The 16,337-nt window shown below is 39.8% G+C and overlaps 1 protein-coding gene across 9 annotated transcripts in view; it reads left to right on the forward strand.

Moving 5' to 3' along the window:
• Positions 1-16,337, forward strand: part of BICD1 (BICD cargo adaptor 1) — a gene marked incomplete at both ends in the record, with an annotated part of 176,428 nt that overhangs the window by 87,559 nt on the left and 72,532 nt on the right. For all 9 annotated transcript variants that reach the window (XM_080342400.1, XM_080342401.1, XM_080342403.1 and 6 more), the window contains one exon: positions 7,453-7,665. In XM_080342400.1, coding sequence (XP_080198526.1) covers positions 7,453-7,665 — 213 coding nt within the window. The remainder of the gene's footprint in view (positions 1-7,452; positions 7,666-16,337) is intronic.

Consider the following 16,337-nt stretch of genomic DNA (forward strand, 5'->3'; position numbering starts at 1 on the left):
TGAATGTAAATGCTGATTTCCCCCAGTGCTTTATGAAGGCTTTGTTGATTAGCATCTGATATATGAATTTCAACAGGCCTGGAGACAGCATAGGAATCTATTGAAAACAAACAGAAGAAGTCCACACTGTGCATGCTTTTATCCAAAGCTTCCTTGGGGAAAAGACTATGAATTGTTGACATTTGTCCTACTGCTCTGCATCTGTAAACAGTCTCAGTATTACTTACGTTTTTCATGCATCTGATGTCCTCAGTATTTCTGGCATAGATAAAACCTCCAGTACCTTGGTTTGCAAGTCTTTTTTTGCGACTTAAATCTCATGCAGACTTTAACTTACACAACTCTACCATTGCACCAGCATTTGCATAATTATTGAATTTAGCTGATTAATTAAGCTGGTATTTGGAAATAAAGTTAAGTGCTTTTTGCCCATAGGAGGTAATAAAATAGCTCCTTCAAGCCACATTTATGGATTTATCATAGTTACCTATACTGTGCTCATAACTATAGTATATTGTCTCAGATTGTGAATGGGTATATCGTAACAGTCCTTTTCGCTGCATAGCTGTTACTGTTCTCTATGTTTTTGAAATGGGAAGATGAGAACAATTTCCTTAAGGACCTGTCAAGTGTCTGTAGCAAAGCATGAATTGAAAATAACTGTCCTTTAAAGTTTAAATTAACAGATTAAAGTTTAAGTTAACAGATTTCATGAGAACAAATAAGGAACAAATAAGGAAACCCCATTTTGTTGGCTCACTTCAAACAAAGTATAACACATTTAGCATTTTTTCTCCAAGGTGGAGCATATGAAGTAAAAGGCATCTTGTTACATTAAAAAAAAGGAAAAACCCATATACACATACAATACCTTATTCATGTTGTCTGGCATGTAGTAAAAAACTGATCATCTTGAGTCTGGAAGTTATGAAATGACCAATGCTTAGACAGTTGCTGCGATACAACTGAATTTTGATAAATCATTTCATATTCCTATTGACCAGGGGACTAGTTAAATCTAGGAACCTTTTTTGCTGTTCTGAGCTGAAAGATGAATTAGTGATGGGATCGAGCATCTTTCTGTCTTTTGCCTCTCTGTAGGGGAGTTTAGCATCGTGCTTTCTTGAACACAAGAGGAATCAGACAAAGGGGGCACTTCTGTAGCTGAAAAACAACAAGCTGTTTTCAGCTAGCCTGTCAACCCAAAAGTTCATGGTCTAGTTTTCTTGCCTCTATGCCCATGGCGATTCAGGCTGTGTTCTCAATCTGGTTTTGAGTTTTCAATCTGCCTGCCTTCATGGGCTGTTCTTCTCACATGCACCAGTCACACAATACCTATAAATTTTTTTTCTTCTGTCATTAAGCATGCATCTGTCTGTGTTTTGATTACAATGTTCCTGTTATTTGCATTTGAAGACCTTAATTATTGCAGTATTGGATTCCAAAAGGAAACTTACTGACCTCTCTCAGCCGTCTTAACTGAAGATCAGGAGGTGATGTCAACTACATAAAGATCCAGTATAAATTATGAATAAATTTTAGAGGCATAAAACTTTCCCACTTTTTAAGAAAACAGATATAATATGACTGGGGCTCATCAGTCATTTCTGCAATGGGGTTGTCGTTTGCAGTTGCATTGCAACACTGCCAAGAAACATAAGTCGGATTTAGACTCAGTGCTGCCTCCTGTGTTCTTCACAGGAAGACACAGTCTGTGTCCAAGACCCTGGATTATTTGTGTAACCACAGTGTGAGGGACCAGGGAATGGCAAACAGCCAAATGATCAGAACTGAGCACTGAGCATACGCCTGCAAGAAAGCCCATGAAAGATGCCCAGTCAGGCTAAACGCTGGCTTGGATTTATTAGCAAAGAAACTGTTATGAGCAGGTTGATTTTAGCAATGTTCAGGTGAGCAGGGTGCAAAATGGTGGAGGTAAGTTAAGAAAATAATGTGTCTAAATGTAGACCTTACAGGGGGTGGTAGTTTTCTACAAGCTGGTTTTGAGGGCTACAGTCTGCTCAGCCTGTCATCTCCCTGCTCAACTTTGTCTAGAGGGGATTTCCTCACAGACCTTTGGCTGCCACTGATTGCTCCTTCGCAGAAAAATGGCAGAGAACCCTTAGCTTTAGTCGTGAAGAAAGGAAAAAAAATATATAGTAAGCTTCAAACAAACAAAAGCCACCAACACAAACAAACAGAAAGCCAACAACCAAAAAACCAACAACCAAAACAAATGAAAACCCCCATCTATCTGAAAGAGATACATAGAATTGCAAGTGACTGAATTGCAAGTGAATTTAATTGATAAGTGGGCATTCAGGTTGTGCCACAATAAGCTCTGTCTCTGACGTTAACCACAGTTAGGCATCTCTAGCAAAGATTTCCCTATGTGGTGCCATACTGACATTTGCCTCGGAAATATGCTACCCTCCTGGATAATCCCAAACTATTTTTTCCCTGCTTTTGTGTTAGGAATGTGGTGGTAACTAATGCATAATACATTTCACTTTGCAGCAAGTTAGCAGCTGAAATAGGCAATCATTTGAACAAGTTCAATGCTGTTGCATTATGCATTGGAAAAACCACAGCAAGTGTCAAAGTCTTAAAGGTAGGCTGCCTGCTCATCCTGATAGCACTGAGGTCATGTCTTATTGCTTGTTAATCATCACAGACTAGAAGAGAGAATTTCTATGCAAACACTTCAGAATTCCTGCCCCAGGAAGTGGCTAGTAAAAGCAAAATTGAAAGTCAGAAATAGTGTTCTTCATTACCTATTTAAGTTTTTAGCTGATCTTTTGTACATGCGCTGCTATCTACACCTAAATTAGACATCTAGCTTCTCTTTTTTCCTTTTTTTTTTCCCAAGTGCTAAATATAATTTTCATTTTACAAACACCATTTCACGTCACTCACTACACATTAGCTTTCTATTGCTGTTTATATATGTCATATAAATATTCTTACATATGTTATTCTATTGCTCTTTTACAAATCTGTGCCCACTCATTCACTGCATTATTTCTTTCATGCTTGTTTGCTTCTGACACGGGAATTTCTGTCTAGGGTTATTTAGAGTTCAATGGCAAATGGCCTTTTCCTCAAAGGTTGCACCTTTTTCAATGATCAGACTGACCTCTTAACCTGTGTGTGCCCACTGTTGCCATCCTTTATCATGCACTCAAACAAATATTGATTGTTATTTTATCATTCTCAAATTCACATTCTGAGATGCCCTTAAAAAGTCATGATACTGTTATACAGTTTTCAGGTCTCAGAATACATATACAATATTTAATCGCATCTTTTTACTCAGTGTTTATGACCAGCTTACAAAACCTGTATCTCTTAACTCAGTTAAGGACATCCTTTCAAGCAAAGTTTTGAGTGAACTGATGTAGTATAAGGCAAAAATCAGACTCGTATCTATTAGGACAGTCTTTGTCAAAACAGTAAATGTACTTCAGTCTTTGTAGCTGACTTGAGCTATTGTGCCTACATCGGGAGGGTGTTTCTCAAGGGAATAGAAGCCATAAAGGGCTATACAGCCCCCTACTAGTCTTGATTTGAACTTGGAAGATGATTTACTTTGTCAGAAAAGCTCTGCAGTGTGATTGCTGAAACTAAGAGCCACCAAGGTACCAGAGGTGATTTTTAACGGGTTTTCATGAGTAGTCATACCACACAAGGCAGCACCATAGTGAAAAGAAACACAGTAATTAATACATCTGCAAGATATCACAGTATCACAGTATGTTTGGGATTGGAAGGGACCTCAAAAGATCATCTAGTCCAATCCCCCTGCTGGAGCAGGAATGCCTAGGTGAGGTCACACAGGAACATGTCCAGGCGGGTTTTGAATGTCTCCAGAGAAGGAGACTCCACAACCTCCCTGGGTAGCCTGTTCCAGTGTTCTTTCACCCTTACTGAGAAGAAGTTTTTTTCTCAAATTTAAGTGGAACCTCTTGTGTTCCAGCTTGATCCCATTACCCCTTGTCCTATCATTGTTTGCCACCGAGAAGAGCCTGGCTCCATCCTCGTGGCACTCACCCTTTATATATTTATAAGCATTAATAAGGTCACCCCTCAGTCTCCTCTTCTCCGAACTAAAGAGACCCAGCTCCCTCAGCCTTTCTTTATAAGGGAGATGCTCCACTCCTTTAATCATCTTTGTTGCCCTGCACTGCACTCTTTGCAGCAATTCTCTGTCCTTCTTGAACTGAGGGGCCCAGAACTGGACACAATATTCCAGATGTGGTCTCACCAGGGCAGAGTAGAGGGGAAGGAGGACCTCTCTTGATCTACTAACCACCCCCTTGTAATACACCCCAGGATGCCATTGGCCTTCCTGGCCACAAGGGCACAGTGCTGGCTCATGGTCATCCTGTTGTCCACCAGGACCCCCAGGTCCCTTTCCCCGACACTGCTCTCTAATATGTAATTTCCCAACCTATACTGGAACCTGGGGTTGTTCCTGCCCAGATGCAGGACTCTACACTTTCCCTTGTTAAATTTCATCAGGTTATTCCCCGCCCAACTCTCCAGCCTGTCCAGGTCCCGCTGGATGACAGCACAGCCTTCTGGCGTGTCAGCCACTCCTCCCAGCTTAGTGTCATCAGCAAACTTGCTGATAGTACACTCAGTTCCCTCGTCCAAATCGTTAATGAGTATATTGAATAATATTGTCCCCAGTACTGACCCCTGAGGCACTCCACTAGATACTGGCCTCCAACTAGACTCCGCACCATTGACTACCACTCTCTGGCTTCTCTCTTTAAGCCAATTTGCAACCCACCTCACTGCTCTATTGTCTAGACCACACCTCCTCAACTTAGCTGTGAGGATGCTGTGGGAGACTGTGTCAAAGGCTTTACTGAAGTCAAGGTAGACCACATCCACTGCCCTGCCATCATCCATCCACCTTGTTACATTCTCACAAAAGGCTATGAGGTTGGTCAAGCATGACTTACTCTTGGTAAAGCCATGCTGACTGCCCCTAATAACCCTCTTATCCTTGATGTGCCTTGAGATGGCACCAAGGATAAGCTGTTCCATCACTTTCCCAGGGACAGAGGTGAGGCTGACTGGTCTATAATTACCCGGGTCCTCCTTCTTGCCCTTTTTGAAGACTGGAGTGACATTTGCTTTCCTCCAATCCTCCAGCACCTCTCCCATTCCCCAAGACTTGGCAAAGATGATGGAGAGCGATTTAGCAATGACTTCAGCCAGCTCCCTCAGCACCCATGGATGCATCCCATCTGGACCCATGGATTTATGGATGTCCAGACTATTTAATTGCTCCCTAACCCAGTCCTCATCAACTAAAGCAAACTCCTCCATTGACCTGGCTTCATCCGGGGTCTCAGGGGTACAGGGCTCGCCAGGACAGCCTCCAGCAGAGTAGACAGAGACAAAGAAGGCATTCAGTAATTCTGCCTTCTCTGTATCTTCTGCCACCAGGGCACCCACCCCATTCATCAGTGGGCCTACGTTGCCTCTGGTATTAGTTTTATCTGCTATGTATTTGAAAAAGTTCTTTTTGCTGTCCTTGACCCCTCTCGCCAACTGTAATTCTAAGGAGGCCTTGGCTGTCCTAGCTGCCTTCCTACATCCTCTAACAGCAGCCTTATATTCCTCCTTTGGATTGGCACTGTTCTGCTGTGTTTTGATTTTTCCTCTGGACATGTGGCCTTAATATTTTTCTTGTAGGATCTTAATTAGACTGCTTTTTGCTCAGTCTCAAGTTAGGAACAGTGGGCCATCAAACATAAGTATGTAGAATAAGATATTGGCAGTGTTGCTGAAACAGTCTTCTTAGATTCATAGATACAGTGACTGATTCAGTGCTGAACAGTTTCATTAAATTGAATTTCTTGTTATTTGGAAAACCCTATTTGGCAAGTTGCTGATGCTTGCTATTTCAGTAACTTGCAGTCTTTTGAGAAGACAGCTGGGTTAATACATTATTGAATATTTTTAGAATCCTTTAATGCTGAGTTCACAGGATTCTCTAAGTGAAGTAGACTTAAAAGATAAAAAGTTTTTGAACAGGGTTTTGCTTTGAAGCTTCTAGGGGGCTGCTTCAGTCCTAGTGCCAGTAAAACTTAGAATGTGTTCTGAAAGGCTATAAATAGCAGCAATAAAACAATGGATTTAATTTGGCAAGTAGTTCTTATTGATGGGAAGGCAAAGGAGGCCACTGGTTACAGTTGGTACGAATGTATACTCTGCTTTGTGGTTTCATAGGAATAGGTAGATATTAGGCTTTTGGGGATAATTTCCCACTGAAAGAATATACATGACCATGACTTATATCTCTCTCATATTGGGGGAAAAAAATCATGCTATTTCAAACATATTCTCTTTGAGTTAAGTTATATGAGAGAGCTCTTGCCTATGTTAGGCTAAATATTCTTAACATTAGATGCCTTCTTTTGGCTTTTGCCAGAATTAGGCCATTTCATTTTCAAACATATGTCTCTTTTTAAAGGTAATACAAACAAAACAGATTTTGCTTTTCTTTTATTATTTTATTACTATTTTAATTTTATTTTTATTTATATATTCTTTTGTGTTGTTACATTTTTTTTTTATGTCATGATATTATTGCAGGTTTTTTCTCCTCTGTCTTTGCTAGTTAAATGGTATCTCCATCACCTCTACTATGATGGCTTGTACTTTGCTTTCTTCCAGGTTGCTTCAGAATTGTCCAAAATACCATCAGAAATTGTCACTGAGGAATATTGCTCTATGAAACTGATCTCTCTAAGCCAGTAACAAGAAAAGAGGAAGACAATCACTGAAAATTACCTATATATTTAGAAACTTCTTTAATACTTAAATATTGCTTCTTTACAGCAGAAACAGAAAACACTGAGTACAAATGAAATGGAGGGGCTTTCAAACTCTGTGTTTTGTTTACCAGTGGCCACTGCTTTGTACTCAGACCATTTATTTTTTCTTTCAAGTTATAGGAAGTTTTTTTCCATACCATGAAGTCAGCTTCTATCATAAGACAATGTTGAAAATAGAAAGGAATTTAGAAGGATTTGTCAGCTATTTATGCTCTTTAGAACAAAACAAACCACACATTGGTTTTGCAGAACTAACGAAGAAAGGAATTGACAGATTATCAGCTGACCCTCATGCAGCAGAGTTAAACACTGGTGCTAATTAGTGGCTAGTTAGCAGAGCACCATCTTGATCTCAGTGGAGGTTGCCTGGATAGGGGCCATAAATCCATACTGCAAATGAGAACAGCTTCAAGATGCCTCATTTCAGCTAAATGGTGTCCCTCAGCTGCTGGGAAGCTGCTAAGGCAGTATTTGTTAGGTCAGAGTTTGGAACTCACAGATCTAATTCATTCCTGCTGGCTAGGCAGCTGCTTGTTTTTGTTGATGATTTTTCTAGGGCTTCATTAGTTTTATTCTGTGTGCTGTTTTTTTCTTGCAGGCATTTGGACAGTCCTTCTCTATTCACCGCAAGGTGGCTGAAGATGGGGAAACACGTGAAGAGACTCTCCTCCAGGAGTCTGCGTCAAAAGAAGCTTATTACCTTGGGAAGATTTTGGAGATGCAGAATGAGCTGAAGCAGAGCAGGGCGGTGGTTACCAATGTCCAGGCAGAGAATGAGAGACTCACTGCTATTGTCCAAGACTTGAAAGAGGTAAATGGGTATTTGCAGGGAACAGGAGGCTGAATTTTCTTGGAGAATCATGGATGGCATGGCTCTGAGTCATGAAAATACCACAAGAAGTAAAAATGCTCACCTACCAGTCTGTCATCCCAGAAACCACCTGGCCTGAGTGAACTATAATTTTGAAAGGAAAAATGTGCCACTTTAAAAATTATTTTTAAACAAGAAAACCCCTACAAATACAATAAAATCTAATTCAGGAAGCTATAAATTCCCAAGTACTCTTAGCATTTTGCATTGCATTTTATAGCCCCTGCATATAAGTGAATTTTATATAAACACATTTCCTGCATACTTATGATATTAATGCAATTCCTCTCCTTCTCAACATTCACGTAATTTCTCAGGTATTCTGAGTGTTTAAAAGGTCTGAAGACGAGGTTCTTAGGGACATGGTTTAGTGCTAGAGTTAGGTTATGGTTGGACTTGATGATCCTGAGGGTCTCTTCCAACTGAAATGATTCTATGATTGGCTAGAATTAAAGCATTCACCAGTTTTCTTCTACTGTAGAGCAAAATTAAAATGTATGCTCATGTTTAGAAGATGGGTAACAATAAGGAAGCCAAATGTAGTTACTGGCTATATGGGACACAGTGGCTATTGATTAATTTCAGTGGATAATTTAGTAATATTTTATAAGTTGTCTTTTTTGTTTTCCGCTTGAAATCTGGAACTTAAACCAGAAGGGTTTTGTTTTTTTTTTTTTTTTACTGACTACTGTTTCTATATCCCAGTTACTGGAGGACTGATATAATTTTACTAGCTTATTCTTTCTATGTTGATAGTTAGTTTGTACAAATTATGTAGCAAAGCCTGACACAAGACTATGCACAGGAAGAAGGTGACTGTGTCCTTCAGCTTTGCTAGCAAATTGGCTCTAGCTCACTTTCTTAGACTCTGGCCAGACTCTGGTGAAATGGAGGATAAGGAATACTGACTATCAAGTCCTCATCACCTGTCCTGGGTTCCCTATAGGTTTGTGACCATGTGCTCATTTTGGGTGTGCCTTTTGTGCCCCTAAAGAGTTGACATTTATCAAAATATTTAGTCTCTTTGGCCTGTCTCACTGGTGTGGGTCCCTGTCCATCTCTACTGATCTACTCGTTGCACTATAGTTTCCTTCCCTGGATGAAGGCTGCTTTTGCAATCTGGGTGTCTGAGATGTTGTACATAAGTTTGCTATAATCTTGATGGTGTGTTCATCAAGGTGCCTTCAAGGCACACTTTTCTTTCATCTTTCTGCCATTTCTTCTAGCGCTGTATAAATGTAACCACTCCTACATTTATTCAGTCCTAAAATTACATTCGGCCCTTTGAAGGCAACTGCAAGGCTGATGTGGTCCCCAGTGAAAAGGAGTTTGATACCCCTGTTCTAGTGGTTTCACACACACATTCATACCTCATTCATACTGATCTTACTGTTTCTCTTACAAACTTCTATAAATTCAGTTTTCTAAGCAGGGCAAGTACATGCAGGGGAATGCAGCACTTGATGGGACCTCTACATCTTCCTGCTTTCTCCAGTAATGATTGGACATAGGGGATCTCCCCAGTGTCCAGCTGCTAGAAGAGATCTTTCCTAAGTGATCATGGAAAGTGATTATTTCATGTGAATTTAACAAATTAACTAAGATTATAATGTTTTCTGTAGCTGAGTGGAATGACATACTTTTAACCTAAAGAAACTCCTGGGACAAGTGTCTCCCTGGCAGTAGGTCCTTTATTCCCATTGAATGTTCTTACTTAATGGTTGCACTGGATTTGCCCATAATATAATACAAATTAGGTTTCAGTAAGAAGTAAATATATGCTGTTTACTCACAAGTTCCAATTAAAATATGTGATTGTAATTTCTGTTGCAGGGGTTAAAAAAAAAAAAATCAAGTTTATATCTACTCATCCTAAAATCATACCCTACAATCTTCTTGGTAGCAGGCAATCAGCTGCAAACACCTAACCATTAGTTTAAAACTCACATGTCCTGAAGACCTGGACCTCAGTCACAAACAAAGAAGAGAGTTAGAAAAAAATACATCTTTGTCTTTGTACTCAATTCCTTCCTCTGGGGTCTCCTTGGAATTCCTTCAAATGCAAATCTCTCTTCCATTTTCTGTCATGATTATTGATCTATAAGTTATTCAAGAGGCAGTTTCAGTACCTGTCCTCCCTAGAATATTGATTGTCCTCTTTTCTTTGGAGATAATAGCAACCCCTACTGTGAGACCAGCTGCAATTATTTTCTGTTCTAATGCTAAAAAGAAACAAGTCTTAGTATTTAGTTAAAATGCAAGAAAAGAATTTACTTGAATAAAAATAAGGCTGATAAACTGATTGTTGTTATTAAGATGAAGTTGGACCCTGAGTATAAAGTCCTTGGCTATGTTGAACTTTTTGTGGAATTTCAATCAATGTATTTAAACATAAATGGAATTAGTGCAGTCAGTTCATTACCAAGCTTACACTACACACTATTATGATTAATTACTTGAATATAATAAGAGATAGAGAGTGATTGACACCTACCTCAGGGTCTTAGGAGTCTTGTCACACTGAATTACACCCTTATTTCACTTTGTGCTCAAAGGAGTCTCACCCTTGTACAGCTCAATAAACCTTGGTCCATACACATAAATCCTAAGGCTGCAATGTCTGAGTGCCTGCAGAAATGACATGTCCTTCTACTGCGTTTATGGACTTTGTCTGCTTGTCTTGGTTTGGGTGCTGCTAATGGGAAAAGACAGGCTTAACTTACTCCAAATCTTGACAAGCACTAAGATGGGGGAAAAAATGAAATGCCTGGTACATTTTGAGGTGAAGACAGTCATTAGAAGCTGCTACAGGTAGATCATTACATTGAGAAAGTAATTTGTCTCTTTAGCCAGTATATATGGCGATCTAATTAGAGGAAAAAAAAATGGAAGAAAAAAGGATGGTCTTTATGTGAGCAACTGTACTGAGTGATGTAAAGATAGATTATGGATGTAAGTCACCTGGCTGTATCCTGCCTCTTCCCCTCCCTGCCCACCCCCTATTACCCTCAAGAGAATATGCTTTATAGTTGTTTTTTAAACCTTACTGAAACATCTCACAACCTAAACCAAAAAATAATCACTCCTTTCACCTTCAGACTGAACATAAAAGGTTTGAAAAACTGCTGTGTGCTTCTGGAAATTGCATTTTTGCATAGATGACAGAAATTTATGATACTTCATCCATGTGCTCAGCCTCTTGTGATACTGAAGACTGATAGCTAGGTTTTCAAAAAGTGACCCATGTTATTGGTACTATATCCCTAAATAACACAGTTGGTGCTTCTTTGCTCTCTAGTCTGTCATGGGAATTCTTTCTGAATATGTTCTGCTTTCTGAATTTGCACAGAAATCCATAGTCATATAAATGTGTATGAGCATTTAGTGAACCATCAAAATACACTCACATGAATGCCGATGGCTTCTAGGAATCTTGGGATTTCCATAGCACCAGAGTTTAAAAATTCATGACTTTTTGCAAGTATCTGCCATATAGTCACAGCTGATGTCTTTAGGGCAGCTTGACCTGGATCCCTCTTGTTATAAAAGGGAATATATCAGGCTTTGGTCTCTGGAGATTATGCATCTCAATCTGGGAAAGCAAAAAAAAAACTTATTTCAATGCTCATCACTAGAAAAAACGTATTTTTTGAGAAATTTGAGCATTTGTCTCACCCTGATGGTGAATGATAAACCTAGAATCTCTGTAGACAGATTTCTTTCTAGATTCATGTTAAAATGATCAAAAGATAAAAACACCAGCAGCATTATTTTTTGATGTAATAAAATCCCTAGAGTAATGGATAGGAATAGTATTAACCATCACCTAACTAAATAAAAGATATATTTTTGGAAAGTAGGCAGTACATTTCATTCTTTTTTTCCCACCAAGACCTCAGAAAGGGCATGTACAAGGTTATTTGGAGAGTCTTAAAACTGATGGAATCTGAACCAAAAAATACCCTGATTTTAAAACTGAGGCCAGAGAGATCATTTTTAGCAGTCAAACACCAGATTTACAAAATCTGTATGTTATGCATTATGCAGTTTATGGTAGATGGCCTCTGTGTGTGGAGAGATCAGTATACTTATTAACTCATTAAACATTTTCTGGCCATGTATGAATTGCATGCATTTATTACAAATGTTAAAGAAATATTATTTTTTTTTAATATGTTTTTCTAAAATAATTTTTAAGTTCTCTGGTGTTTGTTTTTTTCCTATTTAAAAACACTGTGTTTTCTTACAGTCAGGAGATGAGTGACTTTTTCCCATTTGTGCCACTGAATAATCTTTCCTTATGGTAACCGTAAGAACTTTGGATAAAGAAGATTAAATCACTACCGTGAGAAGTTGATAACTACACAGAGGTGATTATGCAAGCACAAGTGACCCAGCTCAGAAGTTGGAGCAGAAGGTTCTTGTGATGAGATCATATTCCTCCTCCATGAGGAGGCTGAGTGCCTTGGAGCTGGGCATCTGACTTTAAGCAGGGGGCAACTGGAGGGGAAAGAGCATGAAGTAAAGAGGAGATGCAGGTGAAATTGTAGAAAATGGAGATGAAACATGATGGTACAGTTTGAGTTGTGTAGGTGTTATGACACCAGGAGCAGGATTTGTGTGAGGTGGGTAGATGGGTGCTTTTGTGTCTGAAGAGGTTGCAGGTGTGAGTCAGGTTTTTTTTCAAGACGACTAGTAAAAAGGAGGAGGAATAACATAAGAACATCAGGAAGCAAAGGGTTAAAACTTATAGTCTGTGCTATTAAATATCACTGCAGCAGCTGCTGGGATTGCAGAAAGAATTCAACACCTGGGTACCTGCAGTCCAGGAGATAACTGATGAACAGGGAGGTTTATGTGATGGCAGTGTTAATGGGCCATGGCAAAAGCACACACCTGGGCTAGCAGAGGCCAAAAGCAGGAATAAGGGCAGTGGAAAAGTGGATGGGGAGAAGAATACGAATTGGTGAGGCATTATGTACTGAAACCAGGTAGAAAAAAAATCTCGGATGAAGCTGTGCAAACCCACTGCCCTTGAAATCAATAGCTAAATTTTATTTACTTCAGCAGTACAATGGTCTTGTACTTCACGCTGGTCAGGTAACTTATGGGTGTGGCAGCCTGGACTTTTTTTGAGAGGAACCTATGTATAATGTAAAGCAAGAGCACTTGTGCTGGATGAATCATTACAAGAAATTTTACTGCTAGCTATGGCCATTCCAGAGTGTAACCTTATGCTATATGGCCACATCTGCATTCTGAAAATACATGAGAAATGAAAAAAAATTTACAGATATTATCTTCAAGTTGACTTTTATTAAAAAACAAAAAACCAAAAAAACAAACAAACAAACAAACACAAAAAAACCACAACCCAAAAATAACTGGTATTTCTATACCAAATATGCGTTAAAAATTCCTAATTGGCTTTTTCCTATTCAGAAATTATAATTTATCAGTCTGAAGAGCTAGGAATTTTACTAATTTTTGACAATTCAGAGTAAATCCTATAAACTTTAAATGTGAACACATATCTAGTTAATACCCACACTAATTTCAGGGTCTGATTTTGTTACTCTAGGTTTAGATTTTAACAAGATTTTGGTACATTCCTGTTTAATGGAGGGTGTAGTTAGTTTTAAAACTGAGATCCTTAATATATTCAATTGTCACCTACTCGTGGAGGCTCCTACCATAATCAGATGCATCATTAGGTGCCTACGTTTCCACCTGTAACATTTTCTGCCAATGTAAAGGTCTCTTTCCTGATGCATTCAGGAACACTTCTGGCTTGGACTGAAGTCTTTTACTACACTGTTGCTGGATATCAAGCCCTGTTGTAGGAGCTATGGGGATCTTCCAAGGAGATGTTTCCCTAGCTGACCTCCTCACCTACTGATGTCCTTCCACTCTCTGGTTCTGTGGTTGTGGCAAGGTTTGGGTCTCCAATTTCTTCTCTGCCTGAGGGATTATGAATGCAGTTCTCCCTCTGAAGAAAGTGCCCTAGCAGTCAGGTGCCAGGCTCCTCATTTCTTTGGATGAAGCTGTTCCACTTTGTTGGGTGATAGTTATTATTTTGTGGGTCAGGGAGAGCGAGGGTGAGCAAGCTCATAAGAAGGACTGTAGCCTAAAGGCTAAACCACTCAGGTGGGAATAGGCAACTAGTTCTAGTCCCTATTTCAATTAATATTTAATAAGTACTTAAATATTAATTGGAGCATAAACCAGAACCCCAGTCTCTCTTCTGTGAGGTGACAGCCCTCAGCAAAGGCTGTCTCCATCTCTCAGAGAGAGCGTGGTCTTCGGCCTGGATCTCCTGTGGCCAGTGGTTTGGCTACTGAGCTCTTGGACGGAGGTAGCTCCAGGTTACCAAATGAAGTAACTTACTCTGACTCCATATTGAAGAAAGATGGAAAAAATAAGTCTGGGAGAGGAATCATTGCTATGAACCGTGTATTACAGGAAGCACCTTTTAGCAGCCTGGCCACAGGGACAAAGCTCTCTTAAAGAGTAGTGAACTCTCTTCGATAGAAGCTTGCTTTCCCTCATAGTTGTCTAATTTTCTTCATGCATAGAATAAGGAACCTGTGATTGTGCTTTGACAGTTATCCTAGACAGTGAAGTGATTTAAGTGACTGCAGTGTTGAGTGTGACGATGCATGCAGCATCCTTCCATGACCTCGCCTGCTCCCTTGTGGTGTTGTCCTGTGCTTCCCAGTGGCCTCATCAATAGAGTTGTCCCACTCAATCTACTGAAGAATGGAAGTTTCTTTTGGCATTTACACTGATTAAATAAAACCTACAGTGCAAATATCTTTATCTTCTTACTAGTATTATGCTGGTACTTGTAGCAATGGCTTCATCTCTAGAGGGAGAATGAGTAAGGAAGTATGGTGAAGTATTCTATGTGGCCATTGGTAATGGTGTCTTTGTCTTCATGTACCTTCATGCAAGCACTGCTTCTTGAAAAGAAGCTGTAGGAATGTGATGCCAGAGCAGGCCATGGAGATGACTCTGGGGGGTCAGAGCTGCCTGAGAAACAAAGTGCAGCCGCGGCGTGATAGAGAGATGGCAAAACTGGTCCTCTTGTCAGGAGAGCACTCCCATCAAATTAAGGGCAGTATTATCATAGCCTAATTGACTATATTTACATTCCTTTGTTTTGGAAGTTTCCTTCAACTGGCTGGAACTGGCTCTGAATTAGGCTTAGAATATAAATTTGTTACTTTGCCCACTGGGAGGTGTTTCTCTTTTCTCTCTCCTGTTTTCAGAAGAGCCTGCTGAAGGGAGATTTTCCAGCTTGCTGGTGCCTAGTTGCCTAATAAATATTTCTCCCTGCTCTGCTGATAGTGCTAATGGTTGGGATTTTTTTTTTTGTCTTGAGAGGCTTAAAAGTTTGCTAAAAATGTATTATTTCCTTCTACTTTCAGGAAAAGTATTCAGATTGACCTTAATTGTAATTATCTTATAATAGCATAATGTTCTGTAACACGGGAAATTTCCTTAGGTATTGCTGACCTGCTTCTAATCAAATTCCAGTGTATACTTGTGTCTTATCTGAAGCTCTTTAAAAACATGTTAACAGTTTCTGTGAGCAGTCAGATGTTAATGCTTTTCCTGTGAAGGCACCTACTTGTCTGTGCTCTTATCTAAGTTGGAGAGAGCTGCAGGTTCTCCTGGGGCTTTAGGCTGAGCAGAATGGAGAGTGACCCTGTCATTCCTCCAAGTTCCTGTCCACTTGACACAGTCTCTGGAAAATCAGCAGTGCATTTTTGTAAGTGAAGGCCACTGGTGGGTCTTCAAGTGATTGGCAGCAAGTGATGCTCTTCACTGTCACAGCAGGCCATGCCTTTAACCCTTATTGTGTTGGGTTTTTTTCTTTCTGACACTTACACACATATTTCTATTCATATTACATTCATATCAGTCACACTATGTCTTGTACAAGTGCCTACATCTGCTCAGTTCACACTGATGTGGACCAAGGTGTAATCCCTGTAAAACAGGGCCACTGCAGAGTTTCTCTTAACAAGCAATGATGGTGGTATGCAGATGGGTTTGGTGACCGTTGTCACCACAGCCTGCGATGGGAAACCACAGCCGCAGAGCACACTCAAGTGTAAAGCCTGGCTTTGCAGCATGAGGCAGTCTGGAAGGTACTAAACTGTGGAGGTTATCATCAATGGGTGTTCGCCAACAAAAATTTATTACTAATATTTGTGCAGTTTTTACAGTGGTTTTGTGAGGGTGTTGTTTTGTAGAGTTAGATGCTGATGCTTATTAAAAGGTTTCCTCTGCCCTGTGCATTTAGTTTCCCTGCTCACTGAACTTCTGAAAAGAAACAAAATGGCTTTCTTCATGTGTTGGAGACAGAACAATAAAGCAAGCTATGATTTGTAATCCTACCAAATCTCTCCTCATGCTGTGAAAGGGATAGGTTTGCTACTAGCTTGATACTGCCTGTCAAAGAGTGAGCTTTGAGTATAGGCAGCAAGATCTGTCCTGTTTGACTGCTTCTGAGTGCCCTTATTGACAGATAAGGGTTTAATTATAAATCTGCCATCCAACTTCATCTACTACTTGGTTACCACCAAACACTTTCTTGTAGCTCT

The sequence above is a fragment of the Nesoenas mayeri genome (assembly GCF_963082525.1).
Source record: "Nesoenas mayeri genome assembly, chromosome: 1".
Lineage (NCBI taxonomy): Eukaryota > Metazoa > Chordata > Aves > Columbiformes > Columbidae > Nesoenas > Nesoenas mayeri.